The sequence below is a fragment of the Zea mays genome, chromosome 5, assembly GCF_902167145.1.
Source record: "Zea mays cultivar B73 chromosome 5, Zm-B73-REFERENCE-NAM-5.0, whole genome shotgun sequence".
Taxonomy (NCBI): Eukaryota; Viridiplantae; Streptophyta; class Magnoliopsida; order Poales; family Poaceae; genus Zea; species Zea mays.
In genome coordinates this window covers 25,222,994-25,249,836 of record NC_050100.1, presented here as the reverse complement: position 1 = coordinate 25,249,836, position 26,843 = coordinate 25,222,994, and the positions used below count along the sequence as shown (strand labels likewise).

The 26,843-nt window shown below is 54.0% G+C and overlaps 2 protein-coding genes across 2 annotated transcripts; one reads left to right on the top strand and one right to left on the bottom strand.

The window, feature by feature from the left end:
- Nucleotides 1-19,460: 19,460 nt before the first annotated feature.
- Nucleotides 19,461-22,858, top strand: LOC103626131 (Tetratricopeptide repeat (TPR)-like superfamily protein). The gene is made up of 2 exons (XM_008646518.4): nt 19,461-21,992; nt 22,109-22,858. Exons 1-2 carry the CDS (start codon nt 21,160-21,162, stop codon nt 22,365-22,367), a joined length of 1,092 nt encoding a protein of 363 aa, XP_008644740.3. The 5' UTR covers nt 19,461-21,159; the 3' UTR covers nt 22,368-22,858.
- Nucleotides 22,737-25,169, bottom strand: LOC100194054 (Thylakoid lumenal 17.4 kDa protein chloroplastic). Its single transcript, NM_001139111.1, has 3 exons — nt 24,896-25,169; nt 23,354-23,600; nt 22,737-23,178 (listed from the first exon to the last, which is right to left on the bottom strand). The coding sequence occupies exons 1-3, from the start codon at nt 25,100-25,102 to the stop codon at nt 22,955-22,957; spliced, it is 678 nt and encodes a 225-aa protein (NP_001132583.1). The 5' UTR covers nt 25,103-25,169; the 3' UTR covers nt 22,737-22,954.
- Between the last annotated feature and the right edge of the window lie 1,674 nt (nt 25,170-26,843).

Genomic DNA, 26,843 nt, shown 5'->3' with positions numbered 1-26,843 from the left:
GGCCTTCTCAGAGAGGGTTGGCCGCGCGGGACCGAGGACGGGACAGGCGCTCTCTTGGGGCCGCTCGCTTTCCTCACCCGCGTGGACGCTTGTAACCCCCCTACTGCAAGCGCACCTGACCTGGGCGCGGGACGAACACGAAGGCCGCGGGACTTCCACCTCTCTCACGCTCGGCTCCGGCCGCCTCGCCTCTCCCCCCTTCGCGCTCGCCCACGCGCTCGACCCATCTGGGCTGGGGCACGCAGCACATTCACTCGTCGGCTTAGGGACCCCCCTGTCTCGAAACGCCGACAGTTGGCGCGCCAGGTAGGGGCCTGCTGCGTGCTGACGAACAGCTCCCCGTCAAGCTCCAGATGGGCAGTCTCCAGCAACCTCTCCGGCCCGGGACGGTGCTTCGTTTCGGGACTCTTGAGTTCATGTCCTTCGACGGCAGCTACGACATGACACTTCTTCCACCGCCGCGCGACTACGACAATGGCGGCCGACAACCCGCCCGCCGGCGGCGGAATCGACGACGTCTACCCCGCGTGGTGGAAGAGCAACATTCGGGCTCGCTCCGTTCTCTCCCCCGCCAACGGAGGAGGAGGCGGGGCCGTCAAGGCCAGACGGGAGGCCACGCTTCGCCGGCCGTCGAGCGAATCGACGCCCCCGACGCCCCGACGGAAGGCACGCCGGACGTCGACCTCGCGTTCGAGACGGAGGCCAGCGCCGTCCCCCCGCGGCACGCTGACCCCGAGCAAGAAGACGACGCCGGCGCGCTCGCGGAAAGCCTGCAGGACGTCGCCCTCGAACCAGAGATGACGGCGCAACCAGTCCCCGATGTGACTACGTCGCTCCTCGTCGACCAAAAGGTAACGACTAACTCCCATCTTGCGTCATTTCGACTCGGCCTCAACCCGCCAAACGACCTCATTTTGGCGGGCGCTCTCATTGAGGCGAGTGCAACCCCACTGAGGTTCTGTATGCGGTCGCCTTGGGACCGACTGACGGACGTCTCGACCTACGGGCCCTCCGGGTCCGAGGAAGATGACGATCCCAGCATCGGTTGGGATTTCTCCGGACATGGCAACCCCAGTGCCATGCGGGACTTCATGACCGCATGTGACTACTGTCTATCCGACCGTTCCGACGGAAGCCGCAGCCTCGGTGACGAGAGCTGCGGCCCAAGCCGCGAATGTTTCCACATCGAGCTAGGGGATCCCACCGAAGGCAACCATCTTGGCATGCCGGAGGATGGTGATCTCCCTAGGCCGGTGCCTCGCGCCGACATCCCACGGGAGCTAGCTGTGGTCCCCGCTCCGGCGGGGGGTTACGACCCACAACTCGAGCAAGTCCGCGAGGCGCAGGCCAGGCTCAACGAGGGAACAGGGGCGCTTGAGCCGATCCGTCGGGACGCCGGACAGGCATGGGTGGGCCAACCCCTGGCCGGAGAAATACGTCATCTGCCCCAAGGTCTCCAGCACCGTGTCGCCAACGACGTCAGGATCAGGCCGCCGCCCGCATCCAGCGGGGTCGGTCAGAACCTGGCGACCGCAGCGATGCTCATCCGCGCGATGCCGAAGCCGTCAACCACCGAGGGGCGGCGAATCCAGGGAGAACTCAAGAATCTCCTGGAAGGCGCTGCGGCCCGGCGGGCCGAGAGCACTGCATCCCGGAGGCAAGGATATCCCTCGGAACCTCATGCCGCGACTTCCCGATTCATGCGGGAGGCCTCGGTCTACACCGGGCGCACGCGCAACACCGCGCCTGCGGCCCCGGGCCACCTCGGCAACGAGCACCATCGACGCGACCGTCGGGCTCACCTCGACGAAAGGGTGCGCCGAGGCTACCACCCCAGGCGTGGGGGGCGCTACGACAGCGGGGAGGATCGGAGTCCTTCGCCCGAACCACCCGGTCCGCAGGCCTTCAGTCGGGCCATCCGACGGGCGCCATTCCCGACCCGGTTCCGACCCCCGACTACTATCACAAAGTACTCGGGGGAAACGAGACCGGAACTGTGGCTCGCGGACTACCGCCTTGCCTGCCAACTGGGCGGAACGGACGACGACAACCTCGTCATCCGCAACCTCCCCGTGTTCCTCTCCGACACTGCTCGCGCCTGGTTGGAGCACCTGCCTCCGGGGCAGATTTCCAACTGGGACGACTTGGTCCAAGCCTTCGCTGGCAATTTCCAGGGCACATACGTGCGCCCCGGGAACTCCTGGGACCTTCGAAGCTGCCGGCAACAGCCGGGAGAGTCGCTCCGGGACTACATCCGGCGATTCTCGAAGCAGCGCACCGAGCTGCCCAACATCACCGACTCGGATGTCATCGGCGCGTTCCTCGCCGGCACCACTTGCCGCGACCTGGTGAGCAAGCTGGGTCGCAAAACCCCCACCAGGGCGAGCGAACTGATGGACATCGCCACCAAGTTCGCCTCCGGCCAGGAGGCGGTCGAGGCTATCTTCCGAAAGGACAAGCAGCCCCAGGGCCGCCCGTCGGAAGAAGCTCCCGAGGCGTCTGCTCCGCGCGGCGCCAAGAAGAAAGGCAAGAAGAAGTCGCAATCGAAACGCGGCGCCGCAGACGCGGACCTTGTCGCCGCCGCCGAGTATAAGAACCCTCGGAAGCCCCCGGAGGTGCAAACCTCTTCGACAAGATGCTCAAGGAGCCGTGCCCCTACCATCAGGGGCCCGTCAAGCACACCCTCGAGGAGTGCGTTATGCTTCGGCGTCATTTCCACAGGGCCGGGCCACCCGCCGAGGGTGGCAGGGCCCACGACGACGACAAGAACGAAGAACACCCAGCAGGGGGGTTCCCCGAGGTCCGCGACTGCTTCATGATCTATGGAGGGCATGCGGCGAATACCTCGGCTCGTCACCGCAAGCAAGAGCGCCGGGAGGTCTGCTCGGCGAAGGTGGCGGCGCCAGTCTACCTAGACTGGTCCGACAAGCCCATCACTTTCGACCGGGCCGACCACCCCGACCATGTGCCGAGCCCGGGGAAATACCCGCTCGTCGTCGACCCCGTTGTCGGCGATGTCAGGCTCACCAAGGTCCTGATGGACGGGGGCAGCTGCCTCAACATCATCTACGCCGAGACCCTCAAGCTTCTGCGCGTCGATCCGTCCTCCGTCCGAGCAGGCGCTGCGCCCTTCCACGGGATCATCCCTGGGAAGCGCGTCCAGCCCCTCGGGCGACTCGACCTCCCAGTCTGCTTCGGGACACCCTCCAACTTCCGAAGGGAGACCCTGACGTTCGAAGTGGTCGGGTTCCGAGGAACCTACCACGCCGTGCTAGGGAGGCCATGCTACGCGAAGTTCATGGCCGTCCCCAACTACACCTACCTGAAGCTCAAGATGCCGGGCCCCAACGGGGTCATCACCGTCGGCCCCACGTACAAACACGCGTTCGAATGCGACGTGGAGTGCGTGGAGTACGCCGAGGCCCTCGCCGAGTCCGAGGCCCTCATCGCCGACCTGGAGAACCTCTCCAAGGAGGTCCCAGACGTGAAGCGCCATGCCGGCAACTTCGAGCCAGCGGAGACGGTCAAGGCCGTCCCCCTCGACCCCAGCGGCGACACCACCAGGCAGATCCGGATCGGTTCCGGGCTCAACCCCAAATAGGAAGCAGTGCTCGTCGACTTTCTCCGCGCAAACGCCGACGTCTTTGCGTGGAGTCCCTCGGACATGCCCGGCATACCGAGGGATGTCGCCGAGCACTCGCTGGACATTCGGGCCGGAGCCCGACCCGTCAGGCAGCCTCTGCGCCGATTCGACGAGGAGAAGCGCATAGCGATTGGCGAAGAGATCCACAAGCTAATGGCGGCAGGGTTCATCAAAGAGGTATTCCACCCCGAATGGCTTGCCAACCCTGTGCTTGTGAGGAAGAAAGGGGGGAAATGGCGGATGTGTGTAGACTACACTGGTCTCAACAAAGCATGTCCGAAGGTCCCCTACCCTCTGCCTCGCATCGACCAAATCGTGGATTCCACTGCTGGGTGCGAAACCCTGTCCTTCCTCGATGCCTACTCGGGGTATCACCAGATCCGGATGAAAGAGTCCAACCAGCTCGCGACTTCTTTCATCACGCCGTTCGGCATGTACTGCTACGTCACCATGCCGTTCGGCCTGAGGAATGCAGGCGCGACGTACCAGCGGTGCATGAACCATGTGTTCGGCGAACACATCGGTCGCACAGTCGAGGCCTACGTCGATGACATCGTGGTCAAGACACGGAAGGCTCCCAACCTCCTCTCCGACCTTGAAGTGACATTCCGGTGTCTCAAGGCGAAAGGAGTCAAGCTTAATCCTGAGAAGTGTGTCTTCGGGGTGCCCCGAGGCATGCTCCTAGGGTTCATCGTCTCTGAGCGAGGCATCGAGGCCAACCCGGAGAAGATTGCGGCCATCACCGGCATGGGACCCATCAAGGACTTAAAAGGGGTACAGAGGGTCATGGGATGCCTCGCGGCCCTGAGCCGCTTCATCTCACGCCTCGGCGAAAGAGGTCTGCCTCTGTACCGCCTCTTAAGGAAGGCCGAGTGTTTCGTTTGGACCCCTGAGGCCGAGGAAGCCCTCGGCAACCTGAAGGCGCTCCTTACAAAGGCGCCAGTCTTGGTGCCGCCGGCGGACGGAGAAACCCTCTTAGTCTACGTCGCCGCGACCACTCAGGTGGTTAGCGCCGCGATTGTGGTCGAAAGGCAGGAGGAAGGGCATACATTGCCCGTTCAGAGGCCGGTCTACTTCATCAGCGAAGTGATGTCCGAGACTAAGATCCGCTACCCACAAGTTCAAAAGCTGCTGTATGCTATGATCCTGACGAGGCGGAAGCTACGACACTACTTCGAGTCCCATCCGGTAACTGTGGTGTCATCCTTCCCCCTCGGGGAGATCATCCAGTGCCGAGAGGCCTCGGGCAGGATCGCAAAGTGGGCAGTGGAGATCATGGGCGAAACGATCTCGTTCGCCCCTCGGAAGGCCATCAAGTCCCAAGTGTTGGCGGATTTCGTGGCTGAATGGGTCGACACCCAACTACCAACGACTCCGATCCAACCGGAGCTCTGGACCATGTTTTTCGACGGGTCGCTGATGAAGACGGGGGCCGGTGCGGGCCTTCTCTTCATCTCGCCCCTCGGAAAGCACTTGTGCTACGTGCTGCGCCTTCACTTCCCGGCGTCCAACAATGTGGCCGAGTATGAAGCTCTGGTCAACGGATTGCGGATCGCCATCGAGCTAGGGGTCAGACGCCTCGACGCCCGCGGTGATTCGCGGCTCATTATCGACCAAGTCATGAAGAACTCCCACTGCCGCGACCCGAAGATGGAGGCCTACTGCGACGAGGTTCGGCGCCTGGAAGACAAGTTCTTCGGGCTCGAGCTCAACCACATCGCTCGGCGCTACAACGAAACCGCAGACGAGCTGGCCAAGATAGCCTCGGGGCGAACGACAGTCCCCCCGGACGTCTTCTCCCGGGATCTGCATCAACCCTCCGTCAAGCTCGACGACGCGCCCGAGCCTGAGGTACCCTCGGCTCAGCCCGAGGTACCCTCGGCTCAGCCCGAGGTATCCTCGGCTCAGCCCAAGGTACCCTCGGCTCAGCCCGAGGTACCCTCGGCCCCCGAGGGCGGGGCGTTGAACGTCGAGGAAGGGCAGAGCGGGGCCACGCCAGACCAAGATTGGCAGGCCCCATACCTGCAATATCTCCGTCGAGGAGAGCTACCCCTCGACCAAGTCGAGGCTCGGCGGGTAGCGCGACGCGCCAAGTCATTCGTCTTGCTGGGCGACGAAGAGGAACTCTACCATCGCAGCCCCTCGGGCATCCTCCAGCGATGCATCCCCATCGCCGAAGGTCGGGAACTGCTGCAAGAAGTACACTCGGGGGCTTGCGGCCACCACGCAGCACCCCGAGCCCTTGTTGGAAATGCCTTCCGGCAAGGCTTCTACTGGCCAACGGCGGTGGCTGACGCCACTAGAATTGTCCGCACCTGCGAAGGGTGCCAATTCTATGCGAAGCGGACACACCTGCCCGCTCAGGCTCTGCAGACAATACCCATCACCTGGCCCTTCGCTGTATGGGGTCTGGACCTCGTCGGTCCCTTGCAGAAGGCGCCCGGGGGCTACACGCACCTGCTGGTCGCCATCGACAAATTCTCCAAGTGGATCGAGGTCCGACCCCTGAACAGCATCAGGTCCGAGCAGGCGGTGGCATTCTTCACCAACATCATCCATCGCTTCGGGGTCCCGAACTCCATCATCACCGACAACGGCACCCAGTTCACCGGCAAAAAATTCTTGGATTTTTGCGAAGATCACCATATCCGGGTGGACTGGGCCGCCGTGGCTCATCCCATGTCGAATGGGCAGGTAGAGCGTGCCAACGGCATGATTCTACAAGGGCTCAAGCCTCGGATCTACAACGACCTCAACAAGTTCGGCAGGCGATGGATGAAGGAACTCCCCTCGGTGGTCTGGAGCCTAAGGACGACGCCGAGTCGTGCCACGGGCTTCACGCCGTTTTTCCTGGTCTACGGGGCTGAAGCTATCTTGCCCACTGACCTGGAATACGGCTCCCCAAGGGCGAGGGCCTACACCGAACAAAGCAACCAAGCCAGCCGAGAGGAATCGCTGGACCAGTTGGAGGAAGCTCGGGACAGGGCCTTACTACACTCGGCGCGGTACCAACAGTCCCTGCGACGCTACCACGCCCGAGGGGTCCGGTCCCGAGAACTCCAGGTGGGCGACCTGGTGCTTCGGCTGCGACAAGACGCCCGAGGGAGGCACAAGCTCACGCCCCCCTGGGAAGGGCCATTCGTCATCGCCAAAGTTCTGAAGCCCGGAACATACAAGCTGGCCAGCAATCAAGGCGAGATCTACGACAACGCTTGGAACATCAAACAGCTACGTCGCTTCTATCCTTAAGATGTTTTCAAGTTGTTCATATACCTCGCACCTACGCAAAGTTTAGTTGTCAAGGAAGGGTCGGCCTAGCCTCGGCAAAACCCGACCCTCCCTCGGGGGCTAAAAGGGGGGAGACCCCCTCTGCGTCGAATTTTTCCTCGAAAAAGGATCTCTTTTTAGCAGGATTTCTTTCGTGCTTCTTGACTACTTCGGAAAGCGGATCCTGGAAACGACGAGGTACACGTAAGCAGCCAAGGCTGACCGAGCCGAGGGACTCCTACGCCTCCGGGATACGGATACCTCACTCGTCCCCTTCTGCGATAAGTAACTTGCGCTCGGATAAAGCGACTCCGTGGACCGAACGAGTCATCACGTTCGGAAGCTCTCCTGCCGAAGCAGTCCTTCAAGCTTTCTCGACTAAGTCGGGGACAGGGCCTCATGGACGGGTGAAAGTACGCGTAAGCGGCAAGGCCGACCGAGCCGAGGGATTCCCACGCCTCTGGGATACGGATACCTCACTCGTCCCTTCCGCGAAAAGCAGCTCTTGCTCACACAAACATCCCTGTTACCGACGAAGTCCAGATGCTCGAAACAGGAGGAAAAAAGGCGCAGCTTCGCAAGTGCAGCGAGGGTGTTTTCTTCTGGCCTCGGCGGCCGCAGGAAGCACACGCTACAAGATGATCGGATCCTGCAGGCTCGGGTCTTCACGCCGAAGGGAGCTGTAGCACCCTCGGCATCGACGACGTCTTCAGCAAAGCCCGACCCAGCCTCGGGCGGCGCCGCGGTCCAGGGGTTCCTCCGGGAATCCGGCCCGAGCAGGCGGCTCAACCGGTTACCCCTGGGGCCTCGGTCAACTGGCTCCCAAGGGCGCCAGCCCGATCCGAGGCCTCGACTGACCGACTTTGGCGTCGGCCCCGCTGACGGACGACACGGCTAGGCTCCGGCCAACCAGGTTCCCCATTCTCGAGCCAACTCCGTCTCTGTTCATACTGATATCGCAACCCCCAGCCTCGGTCCACCGAAGGGCGGCCGAGGGGTCTCTTCAACTAAGCTAGAGGAACCCCAGGCAACAAGGCCGAGCGGGCCGAGGGATTCCTACGCCTCCGGGATACGGATACCTCACCCGTCACTTTGGCACGGGGCAACTCATGCTTGGTAAAGCGGTTCAGATAATCAAACAGGCGAGACCTAGTGCTCGAAAATGAGGAAAAAACACGGCTCAGTGCCGAAATTACATACACGTTCAGGCCTCGACAGCCACAATGAACGAACAACCCCCCTCCGAAGGGGAAGGCCTGCGGAGTAGCTGAAGAACGATGGGCGGCTCGCTGCCGCCCGTTCCAACCGCGACGGCCACCTCCCCTGCCCCAGACAGCGAAGCAGCGTAAGCAGCAGCCTTGGGGGAGGTGTCACGGCAGAAGGGCTCCCCCCCGCTGAGGACGAGAACCAGCCATTCAGGCAGGGAGATGGGGACCCAGGGCCCCTAGCGCCCTGCATATCCTGGCATGGCTGGAGGAAGTCTCCGTGGGGCTCAAGGACGCCCTTCACCCCCGGGCGCAGGGGGAAGAAAGGGGCAGCCGACCCACGCGGAGGCGGCCCCCCGACTCGCCTCGTCTTCCATCTTGGCCTGGATGACGAAAATCCTTGAGGCCGAGAGAGGGGTAGAAGCCGCGGCCTGGCCCGTTTTCCCCACCGTCGAACTAGAGGTCACCATCTTGGGTGACCGCCGGTGGCGGGGTATGGCCAGGTTGCGTGATGAAAATCCTTGAAGCCGAACGATGGCTGAGAGGTACCAGCTCCCATGGAGTTGCGTTCCTCCAACGAGGAGGCGGAAAGGCGGCGGATACCCCCCATCCGGGGGCTTGGAAGACGGGAAGACCCGACGCTTAAGGGAGGAAGAAGACATGGTTGCCTTACGAAGGGAGCCTCCCTCCTTTTAAAGGCAACTCCCCCTACGTGCGCCCCCAAGCGCCGCGGACCGAGTCTTCTCCAACACGCTCCAAGGCCCTCCCCTGCGACTCGGGGGCTGGGTCCCGCATGTCATGCAAGCCGGCTCAGGGCAGAAGGAGCCAAACCGCCGCGCATGGTGCGCACGACCGTCCAGCGGTTACAGGCGACCCCCCATTTTCGCCCAGACCAACGGGCAGAAGGGGCGGGCAGTCATGCAGGCGGCATGCAACCGCGCCAGATGGACGCGCTTCTCCGACTCCTGACACGCCAGCCTGGAACCCAGGCCCACGCGTCGAGCAACCGGCGCGCCAGTTGCTGCATGCAAGCAACCGCACCGCCACTTGTGCCACCATCGCGCCCCTTCGGTTGCGAAGCCTATGCCACGACTCGAGGCGACCCAACAGCGCCAGACTGGCGCGTCGGTGAAAGCGACCGAAAGTGGGCCGGCAGTAATAGCGGTGGCAGGCGGGCGGGCACAGCAGTCACGTCGTCAGCCAGGCTCACGTCCCATCCTGAGACAGCAAGGGAGCCTCCTCTCACGGCGTGAAGACGGTGCACCCGTGACCCGTTCCTCGAACGGATCGCACGCGCGCAACGGCCGCCCCGCCAACCACTCACCCCATCGCATTAACTCCGCGACGAGACGCGCGGCGCTTCTGGCAGGAGGAGCGCGCGACGCTTCACCTTCGCCGTAATAACCGCGTCAGAAAAGGTACGCCACGTCGTCCGATTTCGTATCCTTTTCCGTTTTCCTCTTTCTCTATCTCTTGCAACAGGGACCGGGAAAGGGGGATACCCCGAAAGGGATCCTTCTCCGCGAAGGAACCGGGCTCCGAGCCCCCCATTACTGATCAGGGGTTCGAAGGCTGGCCCCCCGAGGGTTCAACAGTCGCCTCAGATCGCGTGGGCCCGACACCCACTACTGGTCAGGGGTTCGAAGGCCAGCCCCCCGAAGGGCTTCATGGCCGCCTCAGGCTACTCGGGCTCCGCGCCCATTACTGATCAGGGGTTCGAAGGCTGGCCCCCGAAGGGTTCACAGTCGCCTCAGACACCGAGCGAGGGATGACCAGGGGTACGTTCGATACATAACCGAGGCTCGGGCTGCGCTCCCGAGGTACCCTAGGACATTTCCGAGACCAGTGGGAACGATCTTGTAACGGAATCCCATCGGAGGGAGGCATCGAGCCCTCGGACCCCGTCGCCAGGGGACCGGGTCCGGCAAATCACCCGCAGGTACTTTTGGGCGTGCCTCTGGGCCCCTAGCCGACCCCCAACGAACGGGGCACGGACGTCCACTCGGATTACCCGCTTGCAGCTCACCGGAGACACCATGTTCGGTGCCCATCGAGGGTAACATGGCGCACTCCCCCCCTCCTCCTTGCGGAAAGGCGACGTAGGGGCGTATGTAAAAAGCCGAGTCTGTCCCTGATCGTCCTCTCGCCCTGAGCAGAGGCTCGGGGGCTGCTCTCGCAAAAACCGGCTCCGGCCAAATCGTTGACAGCGTCAACATACCAGCCCGAGAGCTTGGGCCCCGACCGTGCACCCGGGCTACGGCCAGTTCGCATGAGGGAACGACCAGACCAGCCGAAGTATTAAGACCTCGAAGGAGTGTAACCACTCCTCCGAGGCCTCGGGGGCTACACCCGGCGGGTGCGCTCGCGCGCACCCACCGGAACGAAATGCAACCGAGAAAGGCTGGTCCCCTTGCGAAAAAGTGCGACAAAAGCCTCCAAGCGAGTGCTAACACTCCCTTCGAGGCTCGGGGGCTACTGTCGGGGACCATAATTAGGGGTACCCTCAAGACGCCTAATTCTCAGCTGGTAACCCCCATCAGCATAAAGCTGCAAAGGCCTGATGGGCACGATTAAGTCAGGGATCAGTCCACACGAGTGACTCGATCACGCTTCACCCGAGCCTAGCCTCGGCCGAAGGCAGCCGACCTCGAGAGACTTCCGTCTCGCCCGAGGCCCCCTTTTTATGGCGGACACATCACCGGCTCGCCCAAGGCCTTGGCTTCGCTCAGAAGCAACCTTGACTAAATCACCACACCGACTGACCAAATTGCAGGGGCATTTAACGCACAGGAGGCCTGACACCTCTATCCTGACACGCGCCTCTGGCAGAGCCGAGGTGACCGCCGTCACTCCACCGCTCCACTGGCCAGTCTGACAGAAGGACAGCGCCGCCTGCGCCACTCCGACTGCAGCGCCACTCGACAGAGTAAGTCTGACAGGCAGTCAGGCCTCGCCAAAGGCGCCACGGCGAACTCCGCTCCGCCCGACCCCAGGGCTTGGACTCGGGCTAAGACCCGGAAGACGGCGAACTCCGCTCCGCCCGACCCCAGGGCTCGGACTCGGGCTAAGACCCGGAAGACGGCGAACTCCGCTCCGCCCGACCCCAGGGCTCGGACTCGGGCTAAGACCCGGAAGACGGCGAACTCCGCTCCGCCCGACCCCAGGGCTCGGACTCGGGCTAAGACCCGGAAGACGGCGAACTCCGCTCCGCCCGACCCCAGGGCTCGGACTCGGGCTAAGACCCGGAAGACGACGAAACTCCGCCTCGCCCGACCCCAGGGCTCGGACTCCGCCCTGGCCTCGACCGAACGACTTCCGCCTCGACCGACCCCTTGGCTCGGGCTCGGCCACGGCAACAGAAGGCAGACTCAACCTCGGCTTCAGAGGAAACCCCACGTCGCCCTGCCTAGGGCATAGACCGCCACGTCAACAGGAGGCGCCATCATCATCCCACCCCGAATCGACTCGGGTCACGGAGAACAAGACCGGCGTCTCATCCGACCAGCTCCGCCAGAGAGGCAATGATGGCGCTCCACAAGCTCTATGACGACGACGGCCCCTAGCTCTCTTACGGAAGCAGGACAACGTCAGCAGGGACTCGACCGCTCCAACAGCTGTCCCTCCATCAGGCTCCGCCGCACCTCCAACAGCCACGACATCACGCCAGCAGGGTGCCCAGATCTCTCCGGCTGCCACATTGGCATGTACCTAGGGCGCTAGCTCTCCCTCCGCTAGACACGTAGCACTCTGCTACATCCCCATTGTACACCTGGATCCTCTCCTTACGACTATAAAAGGAAGGACCAGGGCCTTCTCAGAGAGGGTTGGCCGCGCGGGACCGAGGACGGGACAGGCGCTCTCTTGGGGCCGCTCGCTTCCCTCACCCGCGTGGACGCTTGTAACCCCCCTACTGCAAGCGCACCTGACCTGGGCGCGGGACGAACACGAAGGCCGCGGGACTTCCACCTCTCTCACGCTCGGCTCCGGCCGCCTCGCCTCTCCCCCCTTCGCGCTCGCCCACGCGCTCGACCCATCTGGGCTGGGGCACGCAGCACATTCACTCGTCGGCTTAGGGACCCCCCTGTCTCGAAACGCCGACACTACCTCTCTTAACAAGAATAAAGCATTTGCTACCAAAAACTCTAAAATATGAAATATTGGGCTTTTTACCGGTTAAGAGTTCATAGGATATCTTCTTGAGGATTCGGTGTAGATATAACCGGTTGATGGCGTAGCAGGCGATGTTGACCGCCTCAGCCCAAAACCGATCCGGTGTCTTGTACTCATCAAGCATGGTTCTTGCCATGTCCAATAGAGTTCGATTCTTCCTCTCCACTACACCATTTTGTTATGGGGTGTAGGGAGAAGAGAACTCATGCTTGATGCCCTCCTCCTCAAGGAAACCTTCAATTTGAGAGTTCTTGAACTCCGTCCCATTGTCGCTTCTGATTTTCTTGATCCTTAAGCTGAACTCATTTTGAGCCCGTCTCAAGAATCCTTTTAAGGTCTCTTGGGTATGAGATTTTTCCTGCAAAAAGAACACCCAAGTGAAGCGAGAATAATCATCCACAATAACTAGACAGTACTTACTCCCGCCGATGCTTATGTAAGTGATCGGGCCGAATAGGTCCATGTGTAGGAGCTCCAGTGGCCTGTCACTAGTCATGATGTTCTTGTGTGGATGATGAGTGCCAACTTGCTTTCCTGCTTGGCATGCGCTACAAACCCTGTCTTTCTCAAAATGAACATTTGTTAGTCCTAAAATGTGTTCACCCTTTAGAAGCTTGTGAAGATTCTTCATCCCAACATGGGCTAGTCGGCGGTGCCAGAGCCAACCCATGTTAGTCTTAGCAATTAAGCAAGTGTCGAGTTCAGCTCTATCAAAATCTACCAAGTATAGCTGACCCTCTAACACTCCCTTAAATGCTATTGAATCATCACTTCTTCTAAAGACAGTGACACCTACATCAGTGAATAGACAGTTGTAGCCCATTTGACATAATTGGGATACGGAAAGCAAATTGTAATCTAATGAATCAACAAGAAAAACATTTGAAATGGAATGGTCAGGAGATATAGCAATTTTACCCAAACCTTTGACCAAACCTTGATTTCCATCCCCGAATGTGATCGCTCTTTGGGGATCTTGGTTTTTCTCATATGAGGAGAACATCTTCTTCTCCCCGGTCATGTGGTTTGTGCACCCGCTGTCGATGATCCAACTTGTGCCCCCGGATGCATAAACCTACAAAATAATTTTAGTTCTTGACTTTAGGTACCCAAACGGTTTTGGGTCCTTTGGCATTAGACACAAGAACTTTGGGTACCCAAACACAAGTCTTGGAACCCTTGTGTTTGCCCCCAACAAATTTGGCAACTACCTTGCCGGATTTGTTAGTAAGCACATAAGAAGCATCAAAAGTTTTAAATGAAATAGCATGATCATTTGATGCAATAAGAGTTTTCTTTCTAGGCAACTTGGCACGGGTTGGTTGCCTAGAGCCAGATGTCTCACCCTTATACATAAAAGCATGGTTAGGGCCAGAGTGAGACTTCCTAGAATGAGTTCTCCTAATTTTGCTCTCGGGATAACCGGCAGGGTACAAAATGTAACCCTCGTTATCCTGAGGCATGGGAGCCTTGCCCTTAACAAAGTTAGACAAGTTCTTAGGAGGGGCATTAAGTTTAACATTGTCTCCCATTTGGAAGCCAATGCCATCCTTGATGCCAGGGCGTCTCCCATTATAGAGCATACTTCTAGCAAATTTAAACTTTTCATTTTCTAAGTTATGCTCGGCAATCTTAGCATCTAATAATGCTATATGATCATTTTGTTGTTTAATTAAAGCCATGTGATCATGAATAGCATTGATATCAACATCTCTACATCTAGTGCAAATAGAAGTGTGCTCAACGGTAGATGTAGAGGGTTTGCAAGATTTTAATTCTACAACCTTAGCATGCAACATGTCATTCTTAGTTCTAAGGTCGGAAATAATAGTGTTGCAAACATCAAAATCTTTAGCCTTAGCAATCAAATTTTCATTTTCTACTTTAAGGCTAGCAAGAGAATCATTCAATTCCTTAATCTTAGCAAGCAAATCATCATTATCATTTCTAAGATCGGGAATTGAAGTATCACAAACATGAGAATCAACCTTAGCAATTAATTTAGCATTTTCATCCCTAAGGTTGGCAATAGTGTCATGACATGTGCTTAGCTCACTAGATAATTTCTCACATTTTTCTACCTCAAGAGCATAAGAATTTTTAACCTTAACATGCTTTTTGTTCTCCTTAATAAGGAAGTCCTCTTGAGAGTCCAAGAGATCATCCTTCTCATGAATAACACTAATCAATTCATTCAATTTTTCCTTTTGTTGCATGTTAAGATCGGCAAAAAGGGTACGCAAATTATTCTCCTCATCACTAGCATTATCATCACTAGAGGATTCATATTTAGTGGAGGATTTAGATTTAACCTTCTTTCTTTTGCCGTCCTTTGCCATGAGGCACTTGTGGCCGACGTTTGGGAAGAGGAGTCCCTTGGTGACGGCGATGTTGGCGGCGTCCTCGTCGTCGGAGGAGAAGTCGGTGGAGCTCTCGTCGGAGTTCCACTCACGGCAAACATGGGCATCGCCGCCCTTCTTCTTGTAGTACTTCTTCTTTTCTCTCCTCTTTCCCTTCTTGTCGTCGCCCCTGTCACTGTCACTAGACATAGGACATTTTGCAATAAAATGACCGGTTTTACCACATTTGTAGCACACTTTCTTGGAGCGGGGTTTGTAGTCCTTCCCCCTCCGTTGCTTGAGGATTTGGCGAAAGCTTTTGATGATTAAAGTCATCTCCTCATTGTCGAGCTTGGAGGCGTCAATTGGTTGTCTACTCGATGTAGACTCCTCCTTCTTCTCCTCTGTCGCCTTGAAGGCCACCGGTTGCGCCTCGGATGTGGAGGGTTCGTCAAGCTCGTTGATCTTCTTTGAACCTTTAATCATACATTCAAAGCTCACAAAATTCCCGATAACTTCCTCGGGTGTCATTAGTGGGTATCTAGGATTACCACGAATTAATTGAACTTGAGTGGGGTTAAGGAAAATGAGAGCTCTTAGGATAACCTTAACCACCTCGTGGTCGTCCCACTTTTTGCTTCCGAGGTTGCGCACTTGGTTCACCAAGGTTTTGAGCCGGTTGTACATATCTTGTGGCTCCTCCCCTTGGCGAAGACGAAAACGACCGAGCTCCCCCTCGATCGTTTCCCGCTTGGTGATCTTGGTGAGTTCATCACCCTCGTGCGCAGTCTTGAGAAGGTCCCAAATCTCCTTTGCATTCTTCAACCCTTGCACCTTGTTGTATTCCTCCTTGCTTAGAGAGGCGAGGAGTATGGTTGTAGCTTGAGAGTTGAAGTGCTCGATTTGGGCCACTTCGTCCGTATCGTAGTCTTCATCCCCTATGGATGGTACCTGTGCTCCAAACTCAACAACATTCCATATACTTTTGTGGAGTGAGGTTAGATGAAATTTCATTAAATCACTCCACCTAGCATAATCTTCGCCATCAAAGGTTGGCGGTTTGCCTAATGGAACGGAAAGTAATGGAGTAGGTCTAGATGTACGAGGATAGTGTAAGGGGATCTTACTAAACTTCTTGCGCTCTTGGCGCTTAGAAGTTACGGACGGCGCATCGGAGTCGGAGGTCGATGTTGATGAAGTGTCGGTCTCGTAGTAGACCACCTTCCTCATTCTCTTGTGCTTGTCGCCGTTCCGATGCGACTTGTGGGAAGAAGATTTTTCCTTCTTCTCTTTGTGGTGAGAAGAAGAAGATCTTTTCTCCTTCAGTTTGGAGGAGTCCTTCTTCTTCTCCTTCCTCTTGGTGCGGGATTCTTCCGATGAAGTGCTCCCTTGGCTCGTAGTGGGCTTGTCGCCGGTCTCCATCTCCCTCTTGGTGTGATCTCCCGACATCACTTCGAGCGGTTAGGCTCTAATGAAGCACCGGGCTCCGATACCAATTGAAAGTCGCCTAGAGGGGGGTGAATAGGGTGAAACTGAAATTCTCAAGAATAATCACAACTACAAGCCGGGTTAGCGTTAGAAATATAATCGAGTCCGCGAGAGAGGGCGCAAAACAAATCGCAAGCGAATAATGAAGTGAGACACGCGGATTTGTTTTACCGAGGTTCGGTTCTCTCAAACCTACTCCCCGTTGAGGAGGCCACAAAGGCCGGGTCTCTTTCAACCCTTCCCTCTCTCAAACGGTCCCTTGGACCGAGTGAGCTTCTCTTCTCAAATCGCTTGGGAATCAAACTTCCCGCAAGGGCCACCACACGATTGGTGCCTCTTGCCTCAATTACAAGTGAGTGTTTGATCACAAGAAAGAATGCGAAAGAAAAGAAGCGATCCAAGCGCAAGAGTTCAAATGAACACTACAAATCACTCTCTCTAATCACTAATGCTTTGTGTGGAGTTGAGAGAGGATTTGATCTCTTTTGGTGTACTTTGCAATGAATGCTAGCTCTTGTATAGTGGTTGGAAGCTGGAAAACTTGGATGCAATGAATGGTGGGGTGGTTGGGGTATTTATAGCCCCAACCACCAAACTTGACCGTTGGTGGAGGCTGTCTGTTCGATGGCGCACCGGACAGTCCGGTGCACACCGGACATGTCCGGTGCGACAGCCACGTCACCAAAAGCCGTTGGGTTCGACCGTTGGAGTTCTGACTTCTAGGCCCGCATGGATGTCCGGTGGCGCACCGGACATGCACTGTAGAGTGTCCGGTGCGCCAGCATGGGCGTGCCTGACCTCTGCGCGCGCTGGCGCGCAATAAATGCGCTGCAGGTAGCCGTTGGCGCTGGAAGTAGCCGTTGCCCCGCTGTTGCACCGGACAGTCCGGTGTACACCGGACAGTCCAGTGAATTTTAGCGGAGCTGCCGAAGTGAAAACCTGAGGCTGGCGAGTTCCGGAGGCGACTCTTCCTTGGAGCACCGGACATGTCCGGTGTACACCGGACAGTCCGGTGAATTATAGCGGAGTCGCCCCTGGAAATTTCCGAAGGCGAGCAGTTTGGAGTTGGAGTCCCCTGGTGCACCGGACATGTCCGGTGGCACACCGGACAGTCCGGTGCGCCAGACCAGAGGTGCCTTCGGTTGTCCCTTGCTCCTTTATTTGAACCCAAAATTTGGTCTTTTTATTGGCTAAGTGTGAACCTTTTGCACCTGTATAACTTATACACTAGAGCAAACTAGTTAGTCCAATATTTGTGTTGGGCAATTCAACCACCAAAATTATTTAGGAACTAGGTGTAACCCTAATTCCCTTTCAAAAGGTAACCTAAAAACTAATAGAAGACTTATAAATACTCAGCACTTGTCCAAGACAAAAGACCAAAAGAGCCCAAGAAAAGAAGATAGAAGATTCAAGAAGTGGGTTGTCACTTGGCGCAACGGTGGCTCACCGGATGGTCTGGTGGCGCACCGGACCACGTGCGTAGAGAGCTTTACAAATGGCTTTCGGGCAGCTGGCGCACCGGACCATGGCCCAACGGCTAGTCTCCAATGGCTATATGATGTGGTGGGCACCAGACCATGCAGATGGCACATCGGACCGTCTACAGTGACGACAGGTGCAACGACTAGCCGATGTGGAAGCTTGGACCAGACGGTACGATGGCGCACCGGACCGGTCTGGTGCACACACAAATAGAAAGTTCACAACTTTTACCAACGACTAGAATTGGATGGGGTCTCTATATAAACCCCTCTAGCCGACAATTTGGTGGTGTGGGAGCCCAATCAACATACCAAGGAAGGTTATACACATCTCCAAGAGCTCAAACACTCAAATGATTAATATAATCACTCGATGATTAGCATAGGTGTTTTGCAAAGTGATTATATTAGTTAGACCGCTATTGTGCTTGCTTGAGGTGATTCCTAGTTAGTTGAGTGAGTTTAGAAAAATCCACAAAACCCCTCGGCTCTTGCGTGAGCCGTTGTAATTATACCGAGTGGGGTGAGAGTCTTGCGAGACCGCATCAACCGAGTTTGTGGTGCCGCCGCCACCGTATATCGGAGGGAACGAGGCCCACGACATTTTGGTTGGAAGCTCGATAGTGAAGACGACGGGGAGCGTTCGAGAGGAACCGGAAGCGGAGCACCACTTGCGCGTGGAGAAGGCCCATGGCTCTCTACGAAGTTACTCGTCTGTGGTGTTTGGCCCTCGCGTGGGCTATCCTTTGTGTAGGGGCACCAACAAGGATTAGTCGAGACCTTGCGCGGTTCCAGATACCTCGGTAAAAATATCGGCGGCGTCCACGGGAGTTTGCATTTCTACCTTTGCTCTTTAGCTTTCACATTTACATTAAATACTTATGTTCCAATCTCTCCATTCCTAGTTTAGAATTCTTAGGATTGGAACTTAGGTTGCAAAACTCATTTTGGTGTAGAGATAGCAACACTTAAAAAAACCTAGTTTACACATTCTAGTTACTTATTTGCATAGGTCTTATTTTAGGGATTTATTTGTGGCCTAGATTAGCAAAGGTTTTAGAAGTCCTAATTTACCCCCCCCCCCTCTTAGGTGTTCGGTTCCTTTCAGCCCCATATATAGATCTAAACGACATACGCTTCACAAAACTTGTTGGGGATGCTTCACTGTTAGCCCCATATCTAGATCTAAACGACATACGCTTCCTAATTTACCCCCCTCTTAGGCGTTCGGTTCCTTTCCAAATGAATGACGTAGATTAACAAATTTTGGTTAATCACTTGATTTGAGACTTCACTGTTGGAGCTTAATTTTTTGTTGGTGTCTTAAAGTCTATAAAATACATCTAATTTTAAATTTATGGCACTTTTATAGGGCACATTGTTGGAGATGCTCTTACTATCCCAAGAACCATCGATCCACTTCAACCTTTTCTACCTTAGCCACCACCATGGGGGCACTGATATACCGACTGCTTCCTTGATGGATCGTGCTGCCCCATCGATGTACATTGCCGAAGTTCGCGAAACCGCTCGTGACATTGTAGTTGCGGTGGAGGTAGCGAGCAACGTCATTGTCGTGATAGAGGTAACGAGCAACGCCACCATCGTGGCGGAGAAGGTTGTTTCTAAACCCCGTATCTGATTCGTTGCCATGTTATGTTTTTTCTCCACTCTCTATAAACATAATTGGACATGACAACATCTTATGGTTAGATTGCGAGGACAACCGTAGTGATGCATTTTCTTAGTTATAACACAGATGATGAGCAACTTCCTCATGTTGAGATGTTGTGTTCAGATGATGTGTTGATGGTGGGTGGCCCAACCCTCTAGTCCTAGACTTTGCAATAGCTAGTATAGAGGGCAAGTTCCTAAGTTCAAGCTTATGACCTACCCTCCTTCGATTAAATGGTTATGTTATCATCTCCCTAATCTTCTTCGTTAAATCACAAACAGGATGGTACTTGTGGTACTTTATCCAATTGTTGAAGACCTTGGCCATGTCGTTTGTGATATAGTCACATTTGATAGCTGGGTTGAAACCACTCATGTACCACAAGAATTTGTGATGTTGATCCAAGTACTGAGCAATCTTAGCAACACTATGCACTTGGCTAATGTGGTGTTCATAAACCTCCTTCCTATATGTCGTGGCTGCTAGATACATATGCTCTAAACCTGCATGGCTCTTGATATAATTGCTCATTAAATGCCCGAAACACTCTCGTTTCTCAACATTAGGGAAGACATCCCTCATTGCATGTAACAACCCTTTTTGAGCATCTAAACAAACAAGAAGGATTGGAAGATCCCCCATGGCTTTCTTCAACTGCTTCATGAACCAAGTCCAACTGTTAAGAGTCTCCGATTGAAAAAAAAATCCAAACGCAATAGGATACATCCAACTATGGCCATCTACACCAGTAGCTGAAGTTAACTGCACATTCCACCTTTCGTTTAGTGTTGTCGATTCAACACTGAGAAATGGCTTGGAACCCTCATGAAAACTAGAGATACAAGGACCTAGGGCACAACAGAAATGACTGAAATAGTGTAACACCTCAAAATCTTATTTTGGGAATTAGGGCAAAACTCTCGGAAGAGATGTAATTTAAGATGTCTTTTAATAATGGATCCCTTTATTTATAAAGTATATTTCTCTAAAGTAAATAAATGTGTTTTCTTGCAAGAAATTAGATAAAAGAATTGCTTTGAAATAAATCCTAAAAGAATTAAACTAAAGTACTACCTCTATTCTTAAATATTTGATGTTGGATAGTTCACTTTTGAACTAAAAACGTCAAGTAAAAACGGAGTGAGTATTTCTTAAGCAAAGATTATATATTTTTATTTTTTATAAATAACTAATAAACATTAAACTTTGAGTGTGGTTATTCTCTTAAACAAATAATATGGAAAATATATTTAATGGGGTGATTTACTCTTTATGAAGCATTTACCTAAATGGATAAAATAATAATAAATATATATACTGCATACATGCTGAGTTCTTCTGTTTGTGCATTTAAACTTGAGGGGAAATTCAAAACCAAATTTGAATTGAATTTGAGACTTAGAAATTAGAATAGATAAAAGAAAAGGAAAAGAAAAGAATAAACTTACCTCTCATCCCAGGCCCTATATCACCCTCTCGGCCCAGCACGTGGTCGTTCGCGCCTGGCACCGGCAGAGGACACGTTCCGTCCAGTTTCAGGTTGATGCCACGCCAGATCGCCGTGCGCGTCAGCGTCACACGAGCGTGTTTGTGCTACTGCTACCCCCGCGCGAGGCCAAAACGACCCTCGCCGAGAGCAGCGCGCGGCCGAGCCTTTTTCCTATTGCCCCGCGAAGCAGGCGCTGAACTGGCCAGGCTCGGGGGCCTATAAATGCCGTCATTGCCTCTCCCTCCCTCGCCGGCTCCGGCTGTCCGCATTCCGCAAGCTAGATCGCCATTCCACTCCGCCTTCGGTTGGAAGCTCCGTTCCTAACCAACACAACACAACACCCTTCTGTTTGAGAGAGTCTCTTGCGTTGCGTTGGCGGTCGGTCGGTGGGTCGCGAGGATGACGCCGGCGAGCGTGGTCGCCATGCCCAGGAGCGTCCCGTTGGCCTTGGCGTTGGCGCCGTTCCCGGCGCCCGCTAGGGCCGAGGAGAGGAGGAACGCCCGGTCCTTCAGGCCCTCGGCGTGCGGCGCCGGGGACGACCAGAAGCCGCCGTCCATGGCCGCGATGCCGGCGTCGCTGCGCACCATCCAGACCAGGAGGAAGCAGGCGGCGGCGCAGCGAGGGGTGCCGCGGGCGACGGCCACGAGCGCGGCCGGGTGCGCCGTGGCGGCTCTTGTCAAGGCCATGGAGGCCGTCCAGGGCGCGGCGGCTGGGGGCGCCACCGAGGCCGCGCGCGGCGCCGGGGACGCCGTGGCGTGGGTCTTCAGCAAGGTTCACCTCCAGTCGCCGGACCTCGCCGTCGGGCTGCCGCTGCTCGGGATGGTCGCCTGCTGCCTCGGCACGATCGTGGAGGCGGCGGAAATGGGCCGCGTGGAGGCGAAGAAGCCCGAGGCGTCGTCGGGCGACGCAGAGGCCGACCACCCCGACGGCAACGGGGACGCGGCCGCCGAGGAACCCGAGGACGACGACGACGACATGCCGGAGCTGGTGGAAGCGGACATCGAGAAGGAGCTGTGGGGCCAGATCGGCATCTTGCATGGCGGCGGCCTATTCGGGGACAGCTCCTACGTCCATGAGGAACTCGACGAGGAAGAGATCAAGGAGATCGACAGCGCCCGCGCGCGGCGCCGGAAGGCGGCGTACGAGAGGGCCATCGCCTCAGGCGGCGCCAACTCGCTCATCATGTCCAACTACGCGCAGCTCCTCTACGAGTTCGACAAGGACATCGACAGGTGCATGCAAATGCAGCTCTTCATTCAATCACATCTAACCATTGACCAACCTGTCGTTAGGATCTTGACGCGTGAGTGCGTGACCACACGGCACATGTACGTACATGTGACGACAGGGCGGAGATGTACTTCAAGCAGGCGGTGGCCGCCGAGCCAGCGGACGGGGAAGCGATGCGGAGGTACGGCATGTTCCTCTGGCACGCCCGCGGCGACATTGGCGGCGCGGAGGACATGTTTACCGGCGCCATTGACGAGGAGCCCGAGAGCAGCCACCACCGGAGCAGCTACGCGTGGTTCCTATGGATGACCGGCGGCGTCGAGACCTGCCTCATCGACACCACCGGAAAGCAGAACAATGGCAACGACGTCGAATGAACCGCAGCCCTTCGATCGGAATTCGGAAAAAAAAACAATCAAAGAAGACAGGAAAATACCTACTACCTTGCCACCGGCAAGTGCCCGGCGGCGGGCCGGCCATTTAGATGGTGCGTCTAGGTATCGCCGTGCCGCGCATGCTCGCCAATGGCTATACTTCCATGAGCAGCATCGGCCCTTGTAGTGGCCAGTTTTCCAGTATACTAGTAGATGGATGCGCATCAAGGAGCCAACCCAGGACCACGACCAGGAGGCAAACAATAATGTTTGGCAAAGAAAAGTTAGGGCATGATGCGATACTAGCACTAGTATTATGTGGAATAAAGCACTAGTAGATAGTAATGTTTTTATATATAACTGCGGCGATGTGAACAGTAATAATAATATATGCGTGTGGGAACCATATATAGTGCTTCTATGTATATGGTTACATTGCTGCTGATATTCTTGAGACATACAGTGGTTTAATTTGTACATGCATAGATATGGATAAAATCGGCGTCACGTCTTTGATCGCGTCTTGTCATGGCGGCTCTATAGACAGACAGATTAACATGGACCATGGGGATGAACTCTTGGTGAATTAATCACCTACAGCCCAGCTCCAATCTCGCATCTGGGCTGATACTGGTGTTCGTGCATAGCTTCTGAAGGTCAATGTAGCCGATGATCGTGTCCTCAAACACGACATCGTCCATCTTTGCATCATCGAAGGTCGATCCTGACAAGACCGTGTTCTTGAAGATCGCCCCTGTGAGATCGGCCTTCTCAAAATTGACGCGGTCTATCACTGCATTTGTGAAGTCGGTTCCTGAAATAAAGCATTTTGACCCAGAGGGACCTCATCATTCTGTTCTATTCAGTATTACTGTATTGCAGTATTATATTTAGTAAACGATTCAGCGGCATCGCGCAGTGAACCAGAACAGGAGAATATGCTGTACATGGTTGTTCTTGAGAAAAAGAGGTGCACAGTTAGTTGCTACCTTTGAAACTTGCACCAACAGCATAAGCTTTGGACATGACAACTTCAGACATGTCAGCGCCGTCGAACTTTGCCTCGGACATCAGCGCTGCAGCTAAAGACTTGCCCTTTAGATTGGTTTTCTCGTTCGTGTAATCACAGAACCGGAGATCAAGGGGCTTGTCGTACACCCCGTTTGCCTGGCCAATTGTGTTCCCCACGAATGCGCGCTCGCATCGGTTTGGCTCCGTTGAGAGTGGAGGCAATCTCTAACAAAAAGAGCAAACGGAAAACAATCTAATTTCAGTAAAGTGAATCAGCGCTGCGGTAAGCAAAAGAAGTCCTATACTTATCACGATGAGGCTTCTGAAAATTCTCAGTAGACTGGTTGTATATTCAGATCACAATTGCAGGATTAAATGGAAAAATGAAGAATAGTTCTGTCTTAAAGCTAGAATGTATTCATAGTTCACAACTCAACCTAAGGAAAGTGAAAATGAACATGCTTCATCCGGTTAATCAGATCACCAAATAGAGCAAATTAGATATTTCTCCACAATTAAATGCTTTATCCAGTCAATGGCTATCGTGAATCGTCCTAAATATTTTTATATCATGATCTATGAATCTCATCAACACTTCTAGAAAAGTGATTCAGAACCCACTTTGTAATGCAATGCCAATCTGAAGTCTCATACAACTAGCCAAGAACAGAATTTCTTGCTTTAGATTGTGTGCAAGTGATGCTAAATTTAAGGTGCTTTCCACTTCCAGAACATATGATGCAGTAGTCCACATCAAATGTTGTGGTCGCTGTACTGATATATTCTTTTAAGGCCCTGTTTCGATCGGTAGAATTTAAATCCATTCTAATAATTATAATTTAGACACAGATTTATGCCGATATGGTTGTACAAGATATATTTGTATACTGTGAGGGCTGCATTTGTGTTGTAGAGGAGCAAGCCAAAGTGCTATTAGCTGCAAAGTAGAAACATATCCCGCCCTATAAATCTAGCATATGCTTATATTTGAACTTTGAATTATTGTGGAACGTTAAACCTCAAGCCAAATATCCTAAGTCTATCAAGTAGATTCCAATTCTTCCCAAATGGAAGGATCCAAACGGCTTATGAATAGCACATACTTTCTTGAGTGGTGAAGGAAAAGGACCCATTCCTATTTTGGTAGAAACCAAAAATCTTCCAACGTTTATAAAATCTTTGTTGAGGAAAAACATGTTGTACTTAACTAATTACTACTATTGTTTTCCGTGTATACAATTTTTCAATGGAGCAGCTCTCTGTATATATGTATATTTTACAGCAACATATTCTGACGGAATTAAGGAAAACATGCCTGGTACCAGATCGCAAAATGCGAGGCTCCTTCGATCATAAAAAAAAATCTACACCCGGTGATCCAGACCGAGACTAACATTTGACAGAGATTAAAAATTCCACCCCTCTTACTGCGCAGCGAAACGCGACAGTTCCAGAAAATTGCGACCCGACCGCAACGCGAAACGGCGGATGTGGGATAAGAAAGAGGGACATTCACCAACCTGGCTCGCGGCAATGACCGGATTGGACGCGGACGCGACGGACCAAGCCGCCAGCACGCCGCACGCGAGGCGGCCCGCGCCCTTGGCCCACGCCGGCCCGGTGCTCCCGCCGGCGTCGGCCGCCGAGCACGCCACGCGGCACCTCGGCCGCCGCGGGCGGCAGAGCGTGGCGCCAGACGGCGAGGCGAGGCAGGAGGACGACGCCATGTCCAAAATGCGGTGCGGCGCGGTGCGGCTGGCTTGGCCTGTGGGGTGTGAAGAGAGGGTGGCGATGAGGCGGAGTCGCAGCGAGCCCTCCACCTCCACGGCTCCACGCTATCTTATCGGCTTATCCGTGACACCGTTCTCGGAGGCCCCCACGGGGGCCCACGTGACACTCGAGGCGCCGCGACCATTTGTCAGCAGTCAGCACCGCCAACCCGGGACCCGGTCTATTTTTGGATGAATTCTGTTTTACCTTCTTATCAACGTTCCGTTTTACACAAGCGGCCAGTTTCTATCTCTTCTCTCATCCTAAAAAGAGCAAACTGAAAACCCATTAGAAAATGCACATGGATCTTTGATACACACGACGCGATGTCGAGGTCCTGTTTTGGTGTATGTTTTGATATACACCGGTGGTGGAGGACCTATTATGGTTTAGTATGTCATCAGTCATATCTAAATTTATAAAACTTCTATATCTTTCTTTATAATTACAAATGGAGATTTGGTGCAATGGATAGACTGCTACATTTTTAGCTGTAGGTTATAGAATCGATTCTTGTTGCCTAACTTTTTAATTTTTTCAGCCATATCTATATTTTCTTTTGTCCTCCACTGCTAATATACATGGCCAGTTTCTAGTATGCTCAGGATTGTAAACGATACTTATACCATCCATCTATATAAATCTATATAAAGAATAGATCATGACCCATAGGGTCAACAGAACCTTTCACAACTTCGGATTACACCATGTCCAATACGAACTCTTCTTATCAAAGGACCACCACCTTTGCCCCTATTCCAATCCATCATGTTGTCACCATTCTCACTTTGCGAAGGTCAATTACATCATATGGCGTGGACCGCTCCTTCCCTATCTCCAAAGCAACAAGTTGATGGGTTACCTAGATGGATCTCTTTCCTACATGTGCCAAGATTATCGTTGCAACCACGGGCAGTTGTCGATGTTGAACATATTTCTAGCCTAGTGTACGAACACTGGGACCAATAGGTCCCCAGTGATCTCCTCTCCTCCATGTCCGAGGTGGTGTGTTTATGATGTGGTCAGCACCACCGAAAGGGAAATGTGCTAGATAGCTATTTCCACCTGTTTTGGTGATTAAGTATCCAACACACTACCTTGGACTAACTAGATTGGTATGAGTATTAGCACATGTTCAATTGAAAGCAAATTGAAGGCACTAAGTACGTCCAAATGAGCTGAACTAGAGGCTAAAAGTGTAACTTGTGGTAAAACAGTAAGAACACGAGGTTTGAATGTTTAATAAGTTGCATATGCCTAATACTATGTTTCTAGCACTTTACTTTGATCACTATCTCAATTATATGAAAAAGTGCATTTTCGAGTTAGATTGGGCTAAACTGTAAGCCAGAAAATGCAACTTGGGGTAAAATGGTAAATATGTGAGGTTTTCACTCTTAGAGGATGTTTGGTTTCTAGGGACTGATTTTTAGTCCCTCCATAAATTACCAAATTTAGTTTCGGTATTTGATAATTTAGGGACTAAAACGAAATAAAATGGAGGGACTAAAAATCAGTCATATAAACCAAACACCCCATTAGGGCTTGTTCGGTTAGAGGTGGATTGAGGGGGGTTGAAGGAGATTAAATCTCCTCATATACAATTTTGAATAGAAAGATATTTAATCTCATTCAATCCTCACCAATACCCCTCAAACCGAACCCTCAAATCGAACAGGGCCTTAAATATGTTACATA

Excerpts from the sequence above, each read along its gene's own strand:
- LOC103626131 (XM_008646518.4), top strand. The coding sequence starts at position 21,160 with ATGACGCCGGCGAGCGTGGTCGCCATGCCCAGGAGCGTCCCGTTGGCC. Across the intron at positions 21,993-22,108 it reads TTCGACAAGGACATCGACAG|GGCGGAGATGTACTTCAAGC; the intron begins GTGCATGCAAAT and ends ATGTGACGACAG.
- LOC100194054 (NM_001139111.1), bottom strand. The coding sequence starts at position 25,102 with ATGGCGTCGTCCTCCTGCCTCGCCTCGCCGTCTGGCGCCACGCTCTGC. Across the intron at positions 23,601-24,895 it reads CGGTCATTGCCGCGAGCCAG|AGATTGCCTCCACTCTCAAC; the intron begins GTTGGTGAATGT and ends TCTTTTTGTTAG. Across the intron at positions 23,179-23,353 it reads TGTTGGTGCAAGTTTCAAAG|GAACCGACTTCACAAATGCA; the intron begins GTAGCAACTAAC and ends GCTTTATTTCAG.